The sequence below is a fragment of the Grammomys surdaster genome, unplaced genomic scaffold, assembly GCF_004785775.1.
Source record: "Grammomys surdaster isolate TR1022 unplaced genomic scaffold, NIH_TR_1.0 125846, whole genome shotgun sequence".
NCBI lineage: Eukaryota > Metazoa > Chordata > Mammalia > Rodentia > Muridae > Grammomys > Grammomys surdaster.
This window is the reverse complement of record NW_021620672.1, coordinates 2,533,787-2,558,548: the sequence shown is the minus strand read 5'-3', so window position 1 is coordinate 2,558,548 and position 24,762 is coordinate 2,533,787. Positions and strand designations below refer to the sequence as shown.

The 24,762-nt window shown below is 41.6% G+C and overlaps 1 protein-coding gene across 3 annotated transcripts in view; it reads right to left on the bottom strand.

Moving 5' to 3' along the window:
- Positions 1 to 24,762, bottom strand: part of Dis3l2 (DIS3 like 3'-5' exoribonuclease 2) — a 314,214-nt gene that overhangs the window by 104,216 nt on the left and 185,236 nt on the right. For all 3 annotated transcript variants that reach the window (XM_028789560.1, XM_028789559.1, XM_028789558.1), the window contains one exon: positions 7,568 to 7,647. In XM_028789560.1, coding sequence (XP_028645393.1) covers positions 7,568 to 7,647 — 80 coding nt within the window. The remainder of the gene's footprint in view (positions 1 to 7,567; positions 7,648 to 24,762) is intronic.

Below are 24,762 nucleotides of genomic sequence, written 5' to 3'. Positions count from 1 at the left end.
GTTCTCTGCTTCAGGACATTCATGAGGGGTAGGGTGAGTTCTCTGCTCATAGCAGACTTAAGTTAGCAATTCCTTAGTTGGAAATGGCAAGGATACAGGTAGGAACAGACGACAAAATGAAAGATATGCTACGAGTCTCTGGGAAGGCTATAGGCATGAAGAGAGAAAAGGATTTAGGGCATTCAGTGACTCACTTAAGAAAACCCTGAGGACGAGGTGTGCAAAATCCACCATGCTAGAAAAAGAGACAGAACAACCATAAGACAGAATTCAATAAGGCTGTCGGTATCACCAAGACATGACATAGAAGTTAAAAAATGGAGATGAAACAAGGGACGTCTATATCAATTACAAAGAAACATTTAGTTTAGGATAGAAAGTAAAGGAATCTTATAGATAAGGATATAAACCTACAGGCAACCACAAATTTATGGATGAAGACAGAATGAAAGCAGCAAGTCAAAAAAACAAAAACAAAACAAAAACAACAACAAAAAGAAGAGCAATACTGTAAGATTGCCTAGTGAGGTCTGGCAACAACTGAACAGTTTTAAAATTCATGATACTTGAGATGTACATATGTCCGAGGAACACTCTGCCCTGGGAAACAAGATAAAAGGGGACTAAACCAGAAGTAATCATATTTATTGTTGTTAGAAACATGAAGGAAACAGCTAATTCGAACAAGTAGAAACACTTCATTCTGCCATGAGGAAAGATATCTGCACAATCTTATCTTGCTTGTGTGTGGGGGTATGTGAGTGTGTGTGTATGCATGTGTGAGAGTGTGTGTACGTGTGTGTGATGGAAGCGAGTAAATGAGATAGGAAGTAGAGGACTAAACTTACAGGGCTTTGGTAGGACTTGGTCCATAGGCACAAGCAGATTTTCTAAGAAAAGTGACATGCTCTGGTCTTTGTAAGTACAGAGAGGGAAAGATAATGGGTAGAAGTCAGGGAGGGATGGCTACTGAAAAGGCTGCAGCAACAGTCCTGAGAAGAAAAGGTAGCCAATGTGATTCCAGGCTTTGTTTGCTTGTTTGTTTATTCATTCACTTTACAACTCAATATTAGCCCTTCTGCTCCTCCCAGAATCCCCTCACACAAGTCCTCCCCCCATCCCACCTTGCTCTTCTCTTTTGAGGAGAAGCCCCCCTATGGGTGTCATACCCCCACTAACCCCCTACCTTCCCACAATTCTTCACAGATCTTGAAAGAACAATTCTCAACTTCATTTGGAAAAACAAAACCCCAGTATAGTTAAAACAACCCTGAACAATAAAGGAGCTTCTGGAGGCGTCACCATCCCTGACCTCAAGCTGTGCGACAAAGCAACAGTAATAAAAGCCTGCATGGTATTGGTATAGAAACAGACAGGGGGATCAGTGGAATCAAATTGAAGAGCCAGAAATAAACCCACATACCTACAGACACTTGATTTTTGACAAAGAAGGCAAAACAACACAATGGGGGGGGAAGCATCTTCAACAAATGGTACTAGTCTAACTGGATATCTGCATGTAGAAGAATGCAAATATATCCATATTTATCAACCTGCACAAAACTCAAGTCCAAATGTACCAAAGATCTCAACTTAAAGCCATATACACTAAGTCTAATAGAGGAGAAAGTGGGGAATAGCTTTGAATTCATTGATGCAGGGGACAACTTCCTGAACAGAACACCAATGGCTCAGGCACTAAGATCAAAAATTAATATATGGGACCTCATGAAACTTCTGTAAGTCAAAGGATACCATCATTAGGATAAAATGATACCCTACAGATTGGGAAAAGATCTTCACCAACCCTACATCTGACGGAGGGCTAATATCTAAAATATATAAAGAACACAAGACAGATACCAACAATCTAGATAACCCAATTAAAAAATGAGGTGCATAGCTAAACAGAGAATTCTCAACAGAGGAATCTCAAATGGCCACGAAGCACCTAAAAAATTGTTCAACATCATTAGTTACCAGGGAAACATAAATCAAAACAACTCTGAGATTCTACCTTACACCCATCAGAATGGCTAAGATTAAAAACTCACAGGCCAGCACATGCTGGTGAGGTTGTAGAGCTGGTAGAAGTGCAAACTTGTACAGCCACTCTGAAAATCAGTTCGGCAGTTTCTCAAGACATTGGGAATAGTTCTACCTTAAGACCCAAATAGACACTAAATAGTCAAGAATCACCAAGTAGACAAGCCTCCAGACCCTATGGAGAATTATTTAGCTTCTGGACATGCCTTCGAATGAACTGTATTGATTAGGTTAATTGAGCTGGGAAGATACACACTTAAGTGGACAGTATCCTTCTTTGGGCTTGCATCCTGAACTATATAAAGAGGAGAAGTTAGCTAAGCACAAGCATTCATTGCCTTTTGCTTCCTGACTGTAGCTGTGGTGTGACCACCGGCCTTCAGCTCCTGCTGCGCTGATATCCTCCATGATACACTTGCCCTTGAGCTGTAAACTGTAAACTGATAAACCCTTTCTCCCCTGAGTTGTTTTTGTCAGGGCATTTTATCATGTGATAGGAAAATAAATGAAAACATATGAGCAGTCAGAAAGTCTTGGCAGGAGAGAGACACTTTGAGAGGAAAGCAACACTGTACTCTTTGGAGGTGTGCAGGCTGGAAGACATCCATTTCCCCATCTTTTACCAAGGTAGGAGGAGGGCCCTTCTTTCAATGAGTCAAATGGTTGGGGGCAGGTAGGTAGCCCAGGTAAAGGGTTGGGCACTTGGGTTTGGTAGTTCATGCTTTAGGGTCAGGAGGAAACAAAAACGATGGGACTACAGGTACCCAGATGGACATTCCGATAAGATCCCTGCTTAGTCATGGATAAAATCTAAATTCTAATTTCTGTAAAGTATAAAAAATAAGTGGATTTAGATTTGTTCACTTATTTTTCTCATTCATTCATTCATTCATTCATTCATTCATTCATTTTTCACTCATTCATCTTTTTTCTATGGTTTTAACATTTTCACAAAACTGTGCAACTACCAACCATGTAATTCCAGAACTCTTTCATCACTCCAAAAAGAACCCCAAGTTCATTATCAGCTGTTCTCTCTCCTGTTCATTCACTTCTAAGGCCTGGCAAGGGGAACCCTGCCATGTTCAACGACAGAGCAAACATTAGAGAATTCAAATTACAAAACAAGATGCTGTAGAATTGTGGGGTTCCAGAATCAACTAAAGCTAAAGGCCCTGCCTCACAGTTTGCTAAAGAACCCATCTATCTGACAGTTTGGTCTTTGACACTTATGGAAAAGCAGTAACTGAACAGAACGGGCACACATTATCCAGATCCCAATTCTTCCAGCAAAGACGAACTTTTCTAGGAGAGCTTGCAAGCCAGGGAGCCATACCCCCTAGACCTCACAGAGACAGGAAGACTCTATGATGTGGAGAATGGACTCACACTTTATCAGCCACAAGACAGGAAAGAATATTTAGCTTCCTTAGCTGAGATGTTATAAGACAGAAAACAAATGATAGCTCTTGTTTAGAAAGATACTCACATGAATCACTTTATCTGTGCTGAAGGGCTCTGAGGAGCATTAACAGGACTAACACATGGAAACTACAGAAAGATAACAGTACTTCTGATTCTTTCAGGGGAGGATTCTCTAAGAGTCACACAATCTTATGGCAGAACAGGCTTTAAAGTAACAAGTTCAAATGCAATCTGGATATTCAATAAAGTGGATGCCGCAAGAGTTATTAAGAAACCAGAGGGTGAGCTTACAACTGTGGTATTCCCAGACTAATGTGAGGTCAACTGTGAGGTGTTGTTGCAGGCAATCTGTTACAATCATAAAACACTGAACTGGGATTTACTGTCTTTAGATTCTGGGATATCATTACAATACCACATTTTATTAAATATTTTCTTAAGCAAAGTGAAAGAATCCACATTGCTAGGGAGTGTTCCTTCTCCTTAGGTGTGTTTGGGGCTAAAGGAGTGAATCCCAGATCAGATGCATGGTAGAAGCTCTGCTTTGGAAGGGAGGAAGAGACACACTTCCTCCTCCTTTCAGTTGATTTTAACACTTTACACAATTGTTTGTCTGTATCTTGCACCTGATAGGAAAGACCTGAGTGTACCCTGGAACCCTATGAAAGGAAGTGTGAGCATCAGAAGGCTCTGTCTATAGAGTTGATTTTTCACATAATAGCCATTCAGATGATTTCTGTGAGACCAAAGAAAAACATACCTGTTATACAGTATTTTATTTAAATAAGCATAGATTATGTAAATATGACCAGAAAACATTATTTGCTTTTTAAAACAGTAACTATTTTCCTCTAAGTAGGAACTGACATAAACTGGTAACTAATGGAACCTGAACTTAGCCAACGCCATCTCAATCCAAACTGGACTTGCCCATTCGCTTTTCATCTCCCTGGATAAATGATCCTGGCAGAGCCAGTTGTCCCAATGGCCAACTGTGGAAGTGCCACCATAAAAATGCTTGACTGAGTACCTTGGCCTTTCCCAAGACTTCCCTGGTTTCTTCCTTTTGCTGCCTCACTGCCAGATGCACAGATGTCAACTGTCTCTCTGGAATGCAAGAAATACCAAGCACATAGAAGGCTCTGAACACCTTGTGTGATGGGTGACTACTGGGCAGCTTGGGATTTCTGGCACCTCATAATTTCTTACTACAACGTTTTTTCATTATAAAGCTACTATTACCACATTATAAAATCTGGACAGTAGAGCAGAGAGGAAAATGGCCTGTGATCCCATCGTCGTAGGAGGCTCACTCTCTATACTGTGCATGTCGCTTGTCTTCCCTCAGGGCTCTCCTGCTATAGACGACATCATCTACTCAGTTTACTTATTCTCTTGTCCTTTAAAAATAGGTTAGCAGTGATTCATATAAATGCATATCATAAGACAGGCAACTTCATGTGGTAGCCTGTCCAAAACCAGCATGTCCTCCTGACTTTCCAATTTCTACCTGTGGATAGTTCCCCACCATCCAGGATAAGCACCTCTGTCTTTTCTTTTTCCTTCTGCCACCTGTTTCCAAAGATTCTTCTCTTCCCCATCTCTGTTCCCGTACCCTTCATGGACCTTGCTCATAATCTCCAGTTCAGTTCTGCATGCCTACACTTGTGAAGTTTCTCTGGCACTTTCCTGGCCAACTTCTCCTTGTCCTTTAGTCTTTTGATAACTTATTTCCCCAACTGGCTGAATCTCTGAAGAACAATGTCTATGTGGTTTTCTGTGGTCTGACAAATAAAGAACATTATTTGTTGCTAATCTGCTTTTCTTGCAGCACGTTCCCCTCATTTTCTCCATGAAATCTTTGCTCTCACACTTGCATACTAGACAAGAAGTGGCTTCTGCAGAGTGAATGAGAAAGGACATATGCTAGCTCCCTGCTCTCCCTGCAAGTTCAAGAGTTTGGGGCTAGCAGAGATAGAGAGACAGGTATTAGACTTCTGCTATAGACAAAGGTAGATGCTGATGTGGAAGACAGGAAGTACATGCTGATAAGAGCCTGATATGGATATCTCCTCAGAGGCCTTCAAGAGTCAGACATATTCAGAGGCAGATGCTCACAACTAGCCATTGAACTGATCATGGGGTTCTCAATAGAGGAGTTAGAGTGAAGACTGAAGGAGCTGAAAGGGTTTGTGGCACCATGAGGAGAGCAACAATACCAACCAACCACAGCTCCCAGGGTCTAAACCACCAGCCTGGGAGCACTTAGGGGGGGATCCAGGGCTTCAGCTGAATATGTAAAAGTGGAGGGCCCTGCTGGGCATAGGTGGAAGAAGAGAACCTTGACCTCATGAAGACTGGATGCCCCAGGGGGTGGGAATTTTGAGGGTGGGGAGGTGGGAGTGGGGGGGTGTAGATAGAGGTTACATCCACAGAGAAGAAGGAGGAGGGGCGAGGGGATTGGGGGTTCCGAGGGGGTGGTGGGGGATGGGGTAAGGGGACAACATAGGAAATGTAAATAAATCATCCAATAAAAAAAAAAGAAATAGGTATTTTCAGTAAATAACACAATTTTGAGCTTCATAGTGTGATTAAATATCCTGTAACAGCTTAAAAAAAAAAAAAAACTAGAGAGGAAAAATGGAGCAGGTGTTTTCAACCACTAACAAGAAGAGCTGTAATCCCAAGGGGAGGAAGTGTCCTCTGCCTGGGACACTGTTCATATCGGAGCTTTGGAGAGTAGGATCTGCAGAGAGAGAGCAGGCTTGCTCAAGCCTCTGTGCATAGCAGAGAGTGCTCAGAATGTAATGTTAGGCCAAAGTTTGCTCTTGTAAGTAGCCTGCTCTAATTTTAGATTATAGAAACATATAGCTGAGAGTACTGTGCTGAGGATACAGCTCAGTAACAGAGCATTGCCTAGCACACAGAAGCCTTATCCACAGGATTATTGGGGGGGTTGGGGGGTGGGGAGAGCTGCTAAAGCAATTTTAGGCAGCATGTTCTGTCTCTTAGCTTCTGTCTGCCAATCATCACTATTTATTGCAACAGAGAAGGAAACACAGAGGTTTGCACCAGAGGAAGATGAGGGGTGAATACTTTGAATGTGGGCCATCAGTGTTCTGTGGCAGACTAAGATAAAAAGATGCAGGTACCTCACTAGTACACCATCAAAGGCCATGTTAGTCTAAAGTAATCTTCAAGAATAATCAGTGTCACAGCAGTAAGGCTCCTAAGAAAAGGTCAGACACACCTAGAAAATGTATCTGTGGGGATGGAGGGAACTGTTAGGGTTTTTCCCTCACACTGACCACAGGTCCTTTGACAATCAGCTGCTGCTGTTCTTTCTACTATAATCATCCATGACTGAGATGCTGACTTTTCAAAGGCCCTTAACAATCAGCCATTCACAATCTTTTTATTTTTAAGATTTATTTTATGTATGTGAGTACACTGTCACTGTCTTCAGACATACCAAAAGAGGGCATTGGATTCCATTACAGATGGTTGTGAGCCACCATGTGGTTGCTGGGAGTTGAACTCAGGACTTCTGGAACAGTAGTTAGTGCAAGCTGTCAGTGCTCTTAACTGCTGAGCCATCATCTCTCCAGCCCTCATAATCCTTTTAATAGACAAAGAGCTATCGGGAGTAGAGAGGCCTCTGCAGGTAAGGTCTAGACAACCATGTTTCAGGAGGTATTGCCTGCTGCTGCCCACTGTACGGCATGTCTTGAGAGAGCCCCTCCATGTTTCCTTAAGGAGACATCAGTTTCTCTTGGGTAGAGTCCATAGGGGTCTTCCTACTACTCCTCATACCCACGCTAACAAGAGGGTCAAGGCCTAGAAGTAGCTCTTGTGCTTTCATGACCTCATCTAAGACCCTCAGACAGCTAGTGAGAAGATATTTTTCCTCCTCTCCCTCACCAGAGCCCCCATGGGGACTCAACCGTTAGCTTGTCTCGCCAATTTCAGGAATGAAGCAAATCCATTCTTGTCCATTAAGTTGCTAAAACAGCACAAGGAAGGATGACATGGGTATACAGCATGTGGGTGTGTAGGTTGCCTACTGCACAGAGCAGCAGAGGAATTTCTATCCTACCGTCAGTAAGCCGCCTGCAAGAGAGGGCGTCATCAAGGTCTCGAGCAGTTGATGGGTCAATGGTGAAGATACAGTCTTTTCTAGGAAAGATGGAAAACAGAATTAGCACAAATAATCCACTGTCACCGAATGTTAAAGAACAGTCTGTTTTACACATAAGGAGAGAGAAATGTGAGACAGGAGAGACAGAGATGTGATCACTATTCTCTTCCTCTCTGTGACTTGACCCCAACTTCTCCTTGCCCTGAGAGAGAACAGGTGTCATCAGGAAGTGGGGAGGTTTGGTCTGTGGCCTCCCTGTCCACAGGGTATATGGGATCAGGTCCTTCAAGGATCAGCTACAGACACTTTCCTGCACCTTCTCTCATCCAGGTAAACAGAGTATGCCAAAGAATGTTACATGGCATTTGAGATGGGGACAAGACCCAGGAATAGGTTATTTTTTTAAAAAATGGGGTCATACCCCGGAGCTCCCGGGGACTGGACCACCAACCAAAGAGTACACATGGAGAGACCCATGGCTCTGGCCACATATGTGGCAGAGGATGGCCTTGATGGATATCAGTGGGAGGAGCAGCCCTTGGGCCTGAGTGTATTCCATGCCCCAGTGTAGGGGTATGCCAGGGCAGAAGGTAGGAGTAGGTGGGTGGGTGGGGGAACAGCCTCATAGAAGCAGGAGGAGGGGAGGTGGGATAAGGGGTTTCCAAAGGGGAGGCCTAAAAAGGAGAAAACAATTGAAATGTAAATAAAGAAGATATCCATTTTTTTTCAGAAAAATTATTCTATACTGAAGAAAGAAATGGGATCATATAGTTAACCTATCTAAGCATAATATAATTCTATTATATTATGTCAGAAATAGACCAGATCCTAGTCTGTGTCCCTGGGACAGCCAACTACCTCACTCAGAACCCACACAAAAAGTTTAATGTGGTGCACACATGTATAACTCCAGCACACCTATGGCAATATGGGAAATGGAGATAAAAGAACTGCCCAGAAGCTCATGGGCCAGCTAGCCCGGGGCACACAGCATGACAGAAACAAAAAGAGAGACCCTCCTTCAACAAAGGTGGAAGGGGAGGATCCACTCCTGAAAGCTGTTTTATGACTTCTACACGTACACTACAACAAGCTGAAGACACTATGTACTTCAGACAGGACTAAGGAAACCTGAGCTGGATCTGACTGGAAAATCTCCTCTCTTGGGACTAGCTTTCATTGTACCAGAAGGCATTAAGCAAGTTTCCAAAGGAGAGAAGCAACCAACAGTTGTACTCAGCTATGATGCTTATAAGCAACAACAATGAACATCATGGCAAGATAACCCTAAGGGTGTAGTAGTGGCATGCATAGCTTGATGGTAACCATGAGCTCTCTAACTGAGCACAAAGCCCACGCAACAAGAGAGTAATCATGCCTGGAACTAGAAATCTAACTACATAGGGATAGTGAAGGCAGGATCTACTAAACCAGCATAATCCCTAACTACATTTGAAAATTGTATCCTTATACCCACAGGTAAGTGTATCTCTTCCCCTTCTTCAAGGAAACTGCTCTTTGTTGGATGAATACCATTATAGAAAACCACAAACCAATTAAAACGCAGAATTGTGGAGTACAGTTCCAACAGCTACATCTACAACACAACTCCTGTACCTAAGGCTCAGGGAAAGCATGGGAAGAGTTTAATAGCCAGAGGAATCAGCAGTTTGGTGTGAGACTGTGTCATCTAGAAATGTCAAAGAAGCTACACCCACTCTAATGTGAATGAATAGTGAAAGCCCCCAAGGCCTTAACCCTAGACAAAGAACTACTAGCAACTAAGTAAGTTTGAGAGATGAGAAATAGTCCTCTCCAAGAAGAGCACACCAATTGGTTATCCAGTACTGAATGGTCAGCCTTAAAAACATGTACATACAAGTGAAATTATATGGAACATAGTAGGTTGTATTTATGTATTTAGAAACACACACACACACACACACACACACACACACACACACACACCACACCATCACCACCACCACCACCAACAATGACAATTAAAGGAAAAGAGGCCATGAAGTGTGTGTGCACACGTGCACCAGGTGCCTGGGGAGGGAGCATATGGGAGAGAATGGAGAGAAGAAATGAAAGGGATAAAATAATATAATTATATTATAATCTCCAAAAATTAAACTAAACTAACAGGGGGCTGGAACATAGCTCAGTAGAAGAGCTGTTGGTCCATGTCTGAGTGCTTTGGTTCAATCTATATCCAATATTAAAGGAAAGTTAAACACTACGAAAGAATACACTTTGTTTGGTGTGATTCTGTTTTCAACAATCTCAGAAGTACAGACTTAGAGTGACAGAGGGCAAATCAGTGGTTGTTAGGGCCTGAGAACGAGGTGTGAATGGAGGGGAGGGGTTAGAATTTTGCTAATCTTGTCTGTGGTGTCTAAGATCTATATGTGATTTATGCACACCAAATACAGGTCAATTTTTCTGTTTGTTCATTTAGAAATAATTTAAAATTGGGATGTATGTTAGACTTTCTTTTCTCAGTGTTTGAGATCCCCATACTTGCATATAATGTTTTGATCAAACCCATTCCCCATTCCCTCCCCTCCAGTTCTTTCCCTCTTCCACAACCATTTTCCCTTCCAACTGCAAAGACTCTTTAAAAAAAAAAAAGCAAGCACACAAACAATAACCCAAGTCCTTTTAGTGCTTCCCATGTGTGTGGCTGTAGGACTACCTACTGGTGAATAGGTAGCCTATTAGGGTCCATATCCTCGAAGAAAACTGACTCTTCATCTCCTAGGAGCCATCAATTGTGGCAGCTCCTCAGCTAAGGGTGGAACTCCTTGAGCCCCTCTTCCATCCATGCTGGGATTTTGGCTGGCTTGATCTTGTGCAGGTCTTGCATGTGCAGTCACAGGTACTTTAAGTATTTAGACAGTACTGTCATGCCCAGCAAATACTGCTTGACTGTAGACATCCACTATAATCTCTCTGCTTCCTCTTCTGCAATGATCCCTGAACTTTGTGAGGAGTAGAAGTAGGCACTCTCCAAACTCTTATTCTCTGCATACTGACAAGTTACGGCTCTCTGTATTAATTTCCAGCTACGGCAAAAAGAAGCTTCTCTGATGAGGGTTAAGAGATGTACTAATACAAGGGTATAAAGATTAATTTGGAGGCAGTTCATTACTATGTCCGTTTAGCAGAATAACAGTATTAGGTTCTCCTTTAGGGCCTATGACCTAGTCAGCCACAAGTTTTGGTCCAATTTATAGAATCAGGTATGAACTCCATCTTGTAAAGTAGGCATTAACTCCAACCAGAAAGTAATTGGTTACTTTCATAACATTTGTACCACTATTTAATAAGTGGCCATGTCTTGCCAGGCCAGTTATTACTATAGCTTCCATGATTCACAGTTGGGTAAGACTACAAATCACTCACCCGGCACATGCACAAGACAGTTCAGTACTATGAAATGTAGCCAGTGGGATGAAGATTCCAGGTTGATACTCGCTTGATCTCCCAAGTCCTATGAATTCTGGAGGTGACCAAGAGCAATGAGCCTTTAATGTTTGTGTGTGGGGGAAGTGTAGAATAACTCCATTTAAACTCCTTTTATATATGTATGTATAACACATTCTACAGTATATGCATATATGTATATATGTACATACATATTCTACAGTAGCATGTTTCCATATGGCATTTTCAGAAGTCTATTAGTTATTCTTTCCCATATTCCCTCTTCTACCCTGTCCTTCCATCTTCTACCCCATTTCTAAAAAAATTTATTTATTGATGTTATGATGTATACCAGAAGAAGGCATTGGATCCCTTGAAGCTGGCATTACAGACAGTTGGGAGCCACCTGCCGTGATGCTGAAACAAATTTGGGTCTTCTGTCTTGACCACTGAGCCATCTCTCCAGCCTCTTCCCCAGTACTCTCATTTAGCCCTGCCTGTTCACTGTTCCTTTTCCCTATTCTATAGTACTTGCATTCTTTCTTCTCTTCCTTGAAATCTTCCCCTCATGAGCCCTTTATTAGTTTCTTGACTTCTATGGGTACTCTTATTTAAACACACATAACTAAAGGTCCAAAGCTAGCATCTACATGTGAAAAAGAACATACAACATTTGTCTACTGGGGACTGGGTTATTCCAAAATGATTTCTAGATTCATCCATTTACCTGCAAATTTCATATCATTTTTCTTTATACTTTAATAATATTTCATTGTGTGTATGTACTACATTTTCATTATCTATTCACTAGTTGATGGTCTTCTAGGCTCTTCCTCACTTCTGGCTATCATGAATAAAGTAATAATGAACACGGATAAGCAGTGTTCTTTGTACTGAGGACAGAGAGTCCCTGGGAAGTCTTCCCAGGAGTGGTACAGCTGGACCATGTGGTAGATCTCCATGTAGCCTGGTGAGGAACTTCCACACTCATTTCCATAGTGAATGTGGCACTGTGCAGTCCCACCGTTAACAAAGTGTCCCCCTTTCCTTACACCCATGCTAGCTAGCATCTGCTTCCTTTACTTATTCATTCATTTAGTTTTAAAATCTTAGCCATTCTGACTGGTATAAAAAGAAAAGTTGGATGAATGGTAACAGAAAGTACCAGGAAGATTAAATTGATTCTCACTATGCAGTAATAAACTGTACAATGGGGGGTGGGAACCTCGACTTAGTTCACAAGGTAAAGGAGGGATGCACTGCTCCTTGCTCCTTCCTCATTTTTTGTTTCCTCCATAAAACCTAGCCAAATGCTTTATGAACACCGATTACTCAATAAAAAGTACTTGTGTAACTGGATCTGACATGTCACACGGGTTAGCAGGGATGCTGTGGTCCTTTTATTTTATCATAATGACATCATAAGATGCTGAAAGAATGTCCTTCGAGGTCAAAATAAAAAATGCTGTTAGTTTGGGTGGGGCATGGCTTATTAATTTACTTGGAGGATTAACTAGTAAATTGTATCTTCGTAAATGTCTCCAGAGGCTCTGGGGCTTCATTTCTAAGAACGCAATGAATGAATGCTAATGCCTACTAGGACATTTCCAGCCTGAAACAGACCCAGTCATCAGCAATACAGTACAACTTCTGTGGTTAGTTTAGAAATTTTTCCCCTTGCTCTCCCAGAGTTATTTTCTGAGTAAAATCCTGTTTATTCCACCATGATCTTTTTGATCTACTCTTAAGCCAGGAACATAAGGTCTAAGTTAAAGTGAACAACAAGGAACAGTACTCAGGAGTCTGACTGTGAAGGTAAGCTGAACAAGTGGTACTCCGGGACAAAGGTCTGCATGCAAGCATGGCCTGTTACCTGCTTGTAAACAGCCTGAAAGCCAACATCAGCTTACACATTTTTATTACATTTTTAATTTTTATTTTATGTGATGGGTACTTTGTCTGCTTGTTTGTATGTGCACCACTTGTGTGTTTGATGTCTGCAAAAGCCAGAAGAGGGTGTTAGATCCTCTGCAACTAGGGTTAGAGTTACAGACAGTTGTAAGCTGTCTTGTGAACGCTGGGAATTGAACCTGGGTCTTCTAGAAGAGCAGCCAGTGCTCTTAACTGCTAAGCTATCTCTACAGCCTCAGTTTTGTATTCTTAAATGGTTGAAAACAAATTAAAGGAGAATGACTTCATGGCACATGAGAATTATATTAATTTACTTATATAAATTTAGATATTCTTTGATTGGGACAGACATACGTTTTGACACAATAGCAGTGTTGGCTAGTTGTAACACAGACAGTCTGTTGAGAATCTTACTCTGTGACAGGATGGTAGTGTAGCTTAGTGACAGAACAGCTGCTCTACCTCAAGGCTTGATCCTCAACCCTGAACATTACTACATGCTTTTGACAGAACACTGATAACTTCAAGTTGATTTTCTAATGCACTAAATGAAAACATTCAATCAATTTGTATATGCTGGACCAATCTACTAAGTATAGGACTTCTTAGTGCCTTTAAGTTGGTACCAACAGACCTGCCAGATGCATTTGCTGCCTGATTCATCTGCCCCTGCTCTTTTCTGTCATCCAGCATCTTCCTGAAGCTGGGTTCTACAAGGAAGAGCTTTTGAAGATCAATGACCTGTAATGGGACATTTTGCACAGACCTCCAGTGCAACCTTTGGCCTATAGGAGGCTTTAGCACCACACCGGCTCACCCTGAGAGACATTGTAAGAAGCTGACATCGGCTAAGCTGCTCACTGCAGGAGGGCTGATGGACACAGGAGCCAGTCTGAGCAGTGTTCTTTTATGTATACTTATGGATAAAGTTGGCACAATACAAGGAAACGGTCTTGTGAGCTGATCTCACAAATGCATACAGCTTTATGCTTAAGTTTCTGTCTTTACTTTGACTCTCAGGAAACTCAGAAAACCCATCTTCTAGAAGACATTTGTGGTTTCTAGCTTCTACCTTGGTTCTATCTATTTTCCTATTCAAAGATATGTTTTGCCCCATTTCCTAATTTTAAGAATTCCACTGCATTATATATAGTATCTCAAGCTTCTCAAAGCTAAATTGAGGGGGATGGTGCATAAATAAATCCATATATACTAAGATTAGACTGTTGAGGGCATGCTGGGACAAAGAGTCATGCAGTATGGACTAAGAACAAACTTCTAGATAGGGCAAACTCAGAATGCTCCCAAGGAGGATTTGCTCTACTGGAGTGGACTCTAGACTTCCCGTCCCACTGTGGAAATCAAAGCAGTAATGAATAGTGTGTGCCCCTGAGACCCAGTGAGTTACCCTACTGTCATCTCCATGATCAGGAACCTGCCATGACAATGATGGTGTGGTGAGTGAGGGCTGCTTCTGGTCATGGGACACAGCGGCTGGGAGTTGTTGGGTATGGATGAAGGCACACTGCATCCTCCAGCTGCTTTGCTCTGCTAACATGCTTGAGATTTTACTGGCCCCCTTTTTGGAAGGCTTTGGTCTCACAACATGCAGAGAGCATCCTAGCCTGCCAGCTTTTAGAACCTGTGAGACCAAATATTTAAAGAGTTCCGCAACAATGGTTAGAAAGAAGCTAAACCTGACCCACAGAAAGGAAAGTGCCAGGTAGGGGAGGGAAAGAACGAGATGCCAGGAGGCTGCAGAACACTAGTTATATAACCTGAAAGAACGTGACTGAGGGGCTAGCAGAACTTTTTAAAGGGACAGTAAGTTTCAAGGCAGTCTGTTTTATTTGAAGCCACTGGTTCTAGAAGAGAATACACAAAGAATAATTAAAAGCCTTCTGTATTCCCTTATGATCCAGCCAAGAGCCCAAGAAAGACGTGCACAGAAGAGATTTCTGCTCCTCTGTCTTGCACATCCTCTGTCCCCTCAAGGAGCCATCATATCTAACCCCTTTCAGCTAGAAGCAGTTGCCTAGTCTCCACAATACTCTGTCACTATTCACCTCATTAGATTTTAGCCTTGACCCCTACCACTTATCACAGAAATTTCTCAAGGTCATGGTTATCGCCAGATTATTCAGCAGATAGTAAATATATAGTCTAAACCCCTTTGCAGCTCCTTAAAGAATAAAACAGAAGTTCAACTTAGGTGTCGAAGCTTTTCAGACACTTCTCTATTTAGATCTCAAATTCCCAACTTGTCTATATCCTGTATTCTCTCAGCCACTGTTTGTTCTATTCCTGTACAGGGAGACTCGCCCTACCAGTTTCTAAGGTCTAAGGCCAACCTTGCTTTTAAAGACCCAGGAACAATGCCATCTTTCCTCAGGGATCTCCAGGACTCTACAGAGTAGAAGCTACACTCTCTGTCCTACTCTGCCCATGTTTGCAACCTGCTCTTCTCTGATGGCGCTGGCCACTGTCCTTGGCATTGTTATTTACTTATGTACAGATCTTACAGCTGTGACAAGCCAGAGACAATACCAGATCTGGCTGACATTTATCTGTATCTGTAACACTAAGAGCATACATGCAATGAAGAGCTGCTTGAGAGATGAATGAAAAAATAACCAAAGGACTCTCTTTAGCACTTTTCCATTCAATGTTGCTACTGTGCCTTGGGAAACACATTTAAGATTAGAACTCATGACTTCCTGGCATGAGATCCTGTGGTCACACCACACTGTTATTGTTTCCAAGGGTGTCCTTTTCTGTCTTCATCCCATCTTCTTTTCTCATAAAATAGTGTTTTACAAACTGTGGTTTGCGAACCATTTCCAGATTAACAAAATTTATAGAGGTCCTCCTTTGCCCGTGACTCTGGGTTTGTCCTCTTGAGAGCAAGCAATGATGGTGGGAAGGATCTGGGTCAACGGTGGTGAATGGGTAAAAAGAATGGAAAATAATCTAAGAAATAACTTTCATAGGATAAGGAATAAAATATTTACTCCAATACCTTCTTAGTTATATGGTGTCATGATTAATAGAGAAAGTAGAAATTTTTATTTAAAGCATATCAGAAGAAAGAGACAAAGAGAGTACTTATCCACGGTACTGTACCCTGAGAACACTGCCACAGAGGCCCACCAGGTGAGCGCTTCAGTGTCTATTAGCTGGAATGACCACTCAAAGTTTACCCTGCCTTTCCTAGTCTAGGAAGGGGTACAACCACCACTTTTAAAGATGGCAGTTGCCAAAACCTTAATACTAATTCTCTCTCTCAGTTCTAGTGACACGGCCGATGCTGAGTCAAATTGCAGATTTTTTAAAATGATAAAAGTCTAAGGTCATCAATCCTGTTCTTCTACCTTCCACTCAGTAATGAAGTGGCACTCACGAAGACATACTATGGGCAGAGAGAAATGGCACAGCATTCTTGGAAAGCCTCTTTTACCTAGCCAGGAAAGTTTAACTGTGGCTCCACAAAAAGAAGCCTCAAGTGTTGGCAGACATTCGAAAATGAATGTGGTTCTTAGGCTCTTTGACTTTTTATAGGACAAGGATGAAATGGGACTCAGAGCACCTGAGATGACTCTTCCCTGTTTCATCCTTTGACTCACTCGCCCACTGAACTTGTGGCTCTGCAAATGCTACTTGACAGCTTCACTGCTACTGTGAAGCCAGGGAGCCAGAGCCAACCAGAGAAGCCATGGTTTAAATGCAGAGAATATGTTCAACACAGCCTTCCTCCCTCTGAGTTCTTTGTTTTTTGGGTTTTTTGTTTGTTTGTTTGTTTGTTTTTTTGTTTTTTCGAGACGGTTTCTCTGTATAGCCCTGGCTGTCCTGGAACTCACTCTGTAGACCAGGCTGGCCTCGAACTCAGAAATCCACCTGCCTCTGCCTCCGAAGTGCTGGGATTAAAGGCGTGCGCCACCACTGCCCCCTCCCTCTGAGTTCTTAGGGACATTGAAAGAGCAGCTACAAAATGATCTATAAAGACCCATCAGAGGTGAATCTCAAGGTAGCTCAAGGCTGACAATCAGGAGTTTTAAGTTAGCCCAGGCTACAAAATGAGATTTGAGGTAGCCTGGGTCTCACAGCAACCCCCCCCCAAATTCACTTTCCCCATGAACAACCCCTCAGAGGTCACCATTCAGCCATATTTGTTTCTCCTGTCTCACTCCGTATCTTCCTTTATACATTGGCTTATTTTCTTCTCATATCTGAACCCTTGTAGGAGCAGTGCTGCAGAACTCTCCATGCTCTCTGCACTGTGGTGTGTGTTTGGAGACTAAGGGCATTCTATGGCACCACAAAACTATAGTGGAAGCCAAGAAGGCAGTGGTACCACACCCAATACCTTATGTATTTATAAGTCATACATATGTATCTTCAACAGTTCATCACAAGCCTTCACCAGCTTTTCTCTACCTGATCCAGAATCGGGTCAGCTTCTACTCTGTACTTGTTAGTTATGCCTCTGTTGTCTCTTTACTGTCCAGCTGTCTTTTAACAGAACACTGCTGGTTTACAAGAACCAGGCCAGCTGCCTTAGAATGTCACCTGTTCTGTTTTACTGAAGTTTTTCCTCATAGAAGGAAAAAGAGAAAAATGAAGATAAATAAATCAATTATAGCAGCATCTGCCTGAAATACTAGAAATCAAGAAGTGAAAGCAAGATGGTCGTGAATTTGAGGATAGCCTGAGCACCAGATCAGCTTGGAGCAAGACCCTGTCTCCAAATTAATCTCCTCTGTATTTCACAGTTTTATTTAAAGGGTTGACTGCTCTAAAGAGGTTGGCTGGTTAATGAGCAAGTGTTTTGAGTACTCCTCAGGTGAGGTATGGGTTTCACACTGTATCCTATCAGAAGGCACACTGTCAGACCACCTTGGTAGATTATTAGATTAAGGTACTAATAGCCAGACCAGGCTATCTGATTGCTCCCTATTACCCAGCACACAGAAAATGTCTTCTAGGGAAAAAGATTCTTCCTATCTTATGAATATGCTATTCACAAACAGCCACTCCACTAGTGGTTGCAGTGCTCTTGGATGATTTTCACTGAACTATAATTTTATAAGTTATAAAACTGTACATGTCCTGTCTGGAGCTCGTCTATTGAGAAGAGTTTCTGCTCACCTACCTTGCCCCACAACTATCCTCTCTCTCTCTCTCTCTCTCTCTCTCTCTCTCTCTCTCTCTCTCTCTCTCTCTTTCTCTCCTCTTTTTGTTTTTGTTTTTGTTTTTTGTTTTGTTTTCTTTTTTCAAGACAGGGTTTCTCTGTGTAGTCCTGGCTGTCCTGGAACTCACTCTGTAGACCAGGCTGGCCTCGAACTCAGAAATCCACCTGCCTCTGCCTCCCGAGTGCTGGGATTAAAGGCGTGTGCCACCACCGCCCGGCTTATCTTCTCTCTGTTTCGCTCTCCCATTTTTATATCTTTACAAAGTCATTGATTTTTTTTTAAAAAAATTCAATGTATCATAGATTACTGTTACTATTTTTTGAGACAAGATCTTACTATGTATCAAGATTAAACTTGAACTCAAAATCTAGTTTTTGCTTTAGATTCCTGCGTACCTAGATTTAATTTTATCGTTTAATATTTAAACCTTTAAATGGCTCAAATCAAATTATGCTTAGAAAACTCTCCTTTCTTTACCATTCTTTTCCACTGTGTTTTGCTGTCTCCTATACTTAAATCATCCCATCAACTTCTGGTTTATCCATTCCCTCCCCTGCTTCTGTCTGTCTGTCTCTCTCTCTCTCTCTCTCTCTCTCTCTCTCTCTCTCTCTCTCTCTCTGTGTGTGTGTGTGTGTGTGTGTGTGTGTCTGTCTGCCTGTCTGCCTGTCTCTGTCTATTTCTATCTCTGTCTCTGTCCCTGTCTTTCCCTGTCTCTCCCTGTCTCTCTCTCTTTCTCTCCCTGTACCCCCCTCTGTGTGTGTGTGTGTGTGTGTGTGTGTGTGTGTGTGTATGTTGATCCAGAGCCTAAGCAACTGTTCTATGACTGGTCTACATCCTCAATCCGTGTGAAATAGAGATAGGTATGTAGATAGATAGATAGATAGATAGATAGATAGATAGATAGATAGATAGAGATAGATATACTAAAAGTCACTGTATTACTTTAGAGACCACAGTCATAGAATCACTACTGTTAGACATTCACTCAAGCCCAAATGTAATCCCTGGTGTCTCCAAACCCAAGCTAACCCACATCTTAAATACCTAGGATGGAGAATGGGGGAAGAGTTCATTGCTTCATTAGGCATGCCTACAACTTTAGGTAGCTCTGACAGTTACAAAACATGGTGGGGGGCTGCACTGAAATATGGCTGAGAAACTCTGTTTAGGCTCCTTGGTAGCCACAAAGATTAACTGACTCCCTTTAAACCATAAAACCTTTCAAAAATGACACTTCCCAAGAAAATATGCCCATTCCTTTTTTTCTTAAATGAATTTTAACTGTGCATAATTGTAGTCCTTTTCATAAATTTTCATTTTTTTTTGTCAAGAATAAGTCCAAGTTGTTGGAACCAATGAAGCATCAACATGAAAAAGGTATTGGAAACGAAGAGAAATAAAAGCCAGATCTCTTTCATCCAACAAATATGTAGCATGCATCTGCTGTCCTAGGTGTTCAGGATCCATTTGAGAATACACAAAGGTTTCTATCCAGCTAGATCCTCATGGGGCAAAAGAGAGAAAAGAGAAAGCATTGACAGTAGAGCACAGAGAAGACAGACCAGAGCGGCTGACCACAACGACGGACGGAGCCGACACTGGAATCTGGGTAGAATGCACCATGGGAAGATGCCATGAAAGAAGAAATGAGTCTCCTGTTTGCTCAGGACAAAGGTCATAACCTTCCCCCATGAGCTTACTTAAGACACTAAACTTACTCAACCAAGAGAGTTTCTACAGACAGGACAAAGACAGCTAGTTTTGTCTTTGAACACATGCTGTTTCAGATGACCTAAGAGCTAGGGTTTCCAATGTTCTGAAAACAGTATGTATATCTATACCAATGGGAGTGAGGATGGTGAGTGATTCCCTAGGCCTAGAAAGTCTTTTTATCCAAAGCTTTCTGAATACCTGTTTCTTTCTCTCCCTCTCTTTTGTTTTTTGGAGACAGTTTCTCTATGTAACCCTGGCTGTACTGGAATCCACTTTGCAGAACAGGCTGGCCTGGAACTCAGAGAGCTGCCTTACTCTGCCTCCTGAGTGTTGGGATTAAAGATGTGAGCCACCACTACCCAGCTTGTTTCTTTCTCTTTTGCTTTGGTAATACTTTCCCTATAATCCAGACTTAAAATATCAAACTGTGGTTACTTTAGATGGACTTTGAGAATATTGACTGATAAAAATTAAATACATAGTTATGTAGATACAGATGCAGTTACTGAGTGGTCTTATAGTTAATATTACTAGTTAAGATTGGGATTAAAAATGAACAAACAATTTAAAAACCCAAAACATCTGGTTTCCTTCAACTGGCTACTAAGAGAAACCAGGATTACTTGGCTATAGTTTGTGAATTTGTTGCTGTTTAATAAATTCCATCATTGTGGAGAAACACAATGTGTCTGTCAATATTTTTCCACTGTATGTTCACAGGCTAAGTGTGTATTTTGAACATTCTGCTGTACTTTCACATTACACTATCTTCATCTGTACTGTCACCTCCATCCCAGGGTCAGTCCTTCACTCCACTGCCATGGTAAGCAGGGTAAATTCTCTGTTCTGGTTGTTTCCTGCTGAGTGGGGGGCACAGAAGAGGGTGGTTTGGGGATATGGGTCATGGAGGGTGAGATTTGTCCGGGTTCAGGCAGGATCTAAAGAAGGGTCAGTGTCTTGCTATGGTAGGTGAACGAAATCTGTGGAAGGGTTTCATTCAGCAGAAAAATAACAGAAGACAAAAAGGTGGGGGTTGGGGAAGACAAAGGCCAGTTTCAAATGAACCTCTATTACAATACTTAAGAATAAATATCTTGCTGTACAGGGTGGTGCATGCCTTTAGTATCAGGACTAGGGAGGCAGAGGTAGGCAGAGGTAGTCAGATCTCTGTGGATTAGAGGACAAGACTAGTCTACATAGAAAGCTGCAGGCCAGCCAGGGCTACATAGTGAGATCTTGTCTCAAAAACATACATATGCACATACATACATACATACATACATACATACATACATACATACATTGAAAGGAACTTCATTTTATGTACAATATCCAAATTTGACAGCTTTACACTGAACTTGTAGGTTCATAAATTTTTATATCAAATTTTATCGAATGGCATTTATTTGTATTTCTAAAAGAGTCAAATTCCAAGTATTTTTTCCTTAAGAGAGGCTATATTAATACAAAAATGGGGGTGAATAGATTTTTAAAAAGTAGTGTATGGATAGATATATTTTAACTTAAATATACTACATAAATTCAATTCACAAGTTCCAGAAGCAACATATTTAAATGTAAAAACAAAACAGAAATTGTCACCAAATCTTAGTATGGCTTTTTTTTTGAGACTAAACACAATGGAGTAATGAATTTAAATTCTAGTGGACAGAAATGTAACAAAGTCAAGGAGTTAACTATGTCTAGACATCTCTCCTAGATTTCTATTTGAGGCCTTTGAATTCTTTGAATTCCCAAATCAGGAGTTCAGAACTTGCTGTTGAAAGGATCATCATCCTTAATTCTCAATCCATTTATCAGGCTTAGATGCAAATACAAGTGTGAATGCATTTCAACAGCCAGGAACTTGGAAAGTTCTCAGGGAACATGCTGTGCTAAAGGGTTAAGCCACGCGCTATTTTTCAGATCTGAAAACAGTTGTTCTGATATGAGAAGAATCATCACAATGGTGCCATCTCTCTTCTATAAAAGCTATGCACATTTTTTGTACAACTGTATGATTGTTATGGCAACCATAAAAATGGAACTATCCTTCTTCCAATTACACACTATCCATACTAGATTACCTTTAACACCACCCTGAATTTCTTTTCAGAACATGCTGTCTGTGCTATAGATGCTTAGAAGCAAGATAAAGTGGTCTCTTTCAAAGGGAGATTCCATAACAATGACTCTTTCAAAGGACTAGCTCTTCAGGGATTCTCAGGCTCTCCTGTCAAGTCTCTTTATCCACTGGTCACTGGGAGACCTCAAAATATTCTTCCTGGGAGGCAGAGGAGCTGCCTGGAACATGAATTCTTAAAATGAATATTTTACTAAGTGGGTGAAGTGGAAAGATGGTGTTGAAGCATCATGAACGGCCTCACTAGGCCTGGCATAGCTCCGTAAAACACTGAGACCATCTGCCAATTCCCATTTATTAAGGTAAGAAGCTTGTACAAGCGTTACATAGTACATTTTAATGAACTTTGCTCTGTAAATAATGGCAACATAGATATATATTTTTAAACTGCCAAAATAAATATCAGTTATACTTTAGGTGACCAGAAACTCTATTCTTACTTTCTCCAAAATGAGTAATATTTCAGAAATTTCAAGAGAAAAAGTATGAACTTTTTTGTCTCTAAGTCTTCATTTTGGGTCCAACCTTGTTGCACTGTCCAGAACTGGTTCTCTATGTAAAAGCAGAGGTGGAAGTGTACTAACTGTGAATTTCTGGCAGATTTAATGTTCAATACTTAGATTCCCAAGGGGAAAACATGTTAACAATTACTCCTTGGTGCAGAGAGTCTCCAAATAAGGATCTGGGGCAGAGTGAAGCATTGAAGGCCCCTCTCCACACCTAAGCTTGGAGTAGGAGAGGTCTGGGGAGCTCCTCACACAGCTTGTGCTTCAGGGGCTCAGGTCTGCCTCCTCACTTTAAACAAAATAATGATAGAGCTCCTGGTCATCCTAAAGTATAGGTATATTTATTTTCATGTTTTAAAAATGGATATTATCAACGTTGTCATTATTTACAGAGCAAAGTTCATTAAAATGTACTATATATTGCTTGTACAAGCCTCTTACTGTAATAAATGAGAATTGGCAAATGATCTCAGTGTTTTACAGAACTACGCTAGGCCTAGTAAGACAGTTCATGATTCTTGTACACCATCTTTCCACTTTACCTACTTAATAAAACATTCATTTTGAAAAGACTTGTTCCTCCCCACCCCTCCCCCCGTTGACTGACTCCCACTGCCTGGTCCTTTCCAAGTTTTGCATCATCCCTGAATTTACACTACTCTTCCACTACAACTGAAGTAGCTCACCATCTATGCCTGGTCTCGCCCCTTCTCTTCCTTTCATAAGCTTCAGCACTTGACTATCAGGGCAAAGTAAGCCTCAAAGACAGAGAGTTCAACTCTGCTCCCTCCCTCCCTCCCTCCCTCCGACACTGAGCAGCTTCTAGCTAGCTTTAGAGGGCTGCACAGCATGTAAGAGCCTCCCTGACTTGACTGTAGTTAGGACTGTGAGGCTGTTTGAGCTAAATGCCCATGGATAACTAAAACAAAAACCCGGCTCCTGTGTTCAAGAGCTTAATCTATTTATGCCTTATGCACCAGTGCCTTTCCTAAGGAGACAAGGCCCAAACTAATTTTAAAGTAAAGATCAGTCAGACTACAGTTTGGTCAAAATTACATTATACACGCTGTATATTCACGGGGGGGGGGGGCGGCAATTATCCTGTTTATAGAATCTGGAAGCTCCTGAAGACAGAGCTGAGTCAGGGTCCCCAGTGTTTTCTGGATATAACTGGACTGGCTACCTTTGCTCTGCTGCTGTGACATCTGCATCTGATTCCGGGCAGAAGCTGGGCTGCACCTGTTAGGACTAGGACCCTGGAACGACAATGCTTCCCCACTTGTAGTGACCTTCATTATCACAGGACTTTGGTGAACCAGTGCTGTCTAAACATCTTGAGAGAAGGAAAGGAATATGTAAAAAATCATTTTCTTCTTTTCTATACTTAAATCTCTGAAAAGACTGTTTCCCCCACTTAAATAGTTTTTAATTCATAGTGTCTGTTTCCACTTGTTGCAAATACTAGAAATAGTATTTGCTGAGTTAAATTTTCACTGGATTTTAACCCAAAAGGCTGAGAAGTGGTTTAATTAATTCTCTTGGGTTCTTCTCTTTTTAAAAACATTTTTAAAACTTCATTTATATTTACATATATTGAGTATGTACATGTCATGGTATGAGTGTGAAGGTCAGAGAACAACTTGTGGAAGTCAATTCTCTCCTTCTATGAAGACTCCATGGGATGAATTTAGGTTGGCAAGGTTAGCAACATCTTTATCCAATGAACCATCTCACTAAGACATTTTTCTTTGGTGTGTGTGTGTGTGTGTGTGTGTGTGTGTGTGTGTGTGTGTGTGTATGTGTATGTGCACAGATCTTCTGAGCCATCTTGTCAACATGTCTGGGTACTCGTTCCATCAATTCCAACCTTTGGAAGAAAGGCTAGAGGTGGCACAAATGGCTTTTAACAGAGCTTATACCACATGCACCAATCAATCTCTGAGAGTAGAACAGTCTCTGGTGATGCCTTGGGCTTCAGCTTCTGCCTGGAAGGACTCTGCTAGAGAATTCTTGAGGGTTTATGACCAAAGTCCTTTGGATAAAAAATATGTAACAACATGTGACAGATGAAAAGGAAGGATTCAGGGCTCAGGCAGTGTGAGGGCAGTGTGAGGGCTGTGTAAGGGCTGTGTGAGGGCAGTGTGAGGGCAGTGTGAAAGGAGTGTAAAGGAGTGTGAAGGAGTGTGATGGCAGTGTGAGGGCAGTATGAAGGAGTGTGAAGGAGTGTGATGGCAGTGTGAGGGCAGTGTGAAGGAGTGT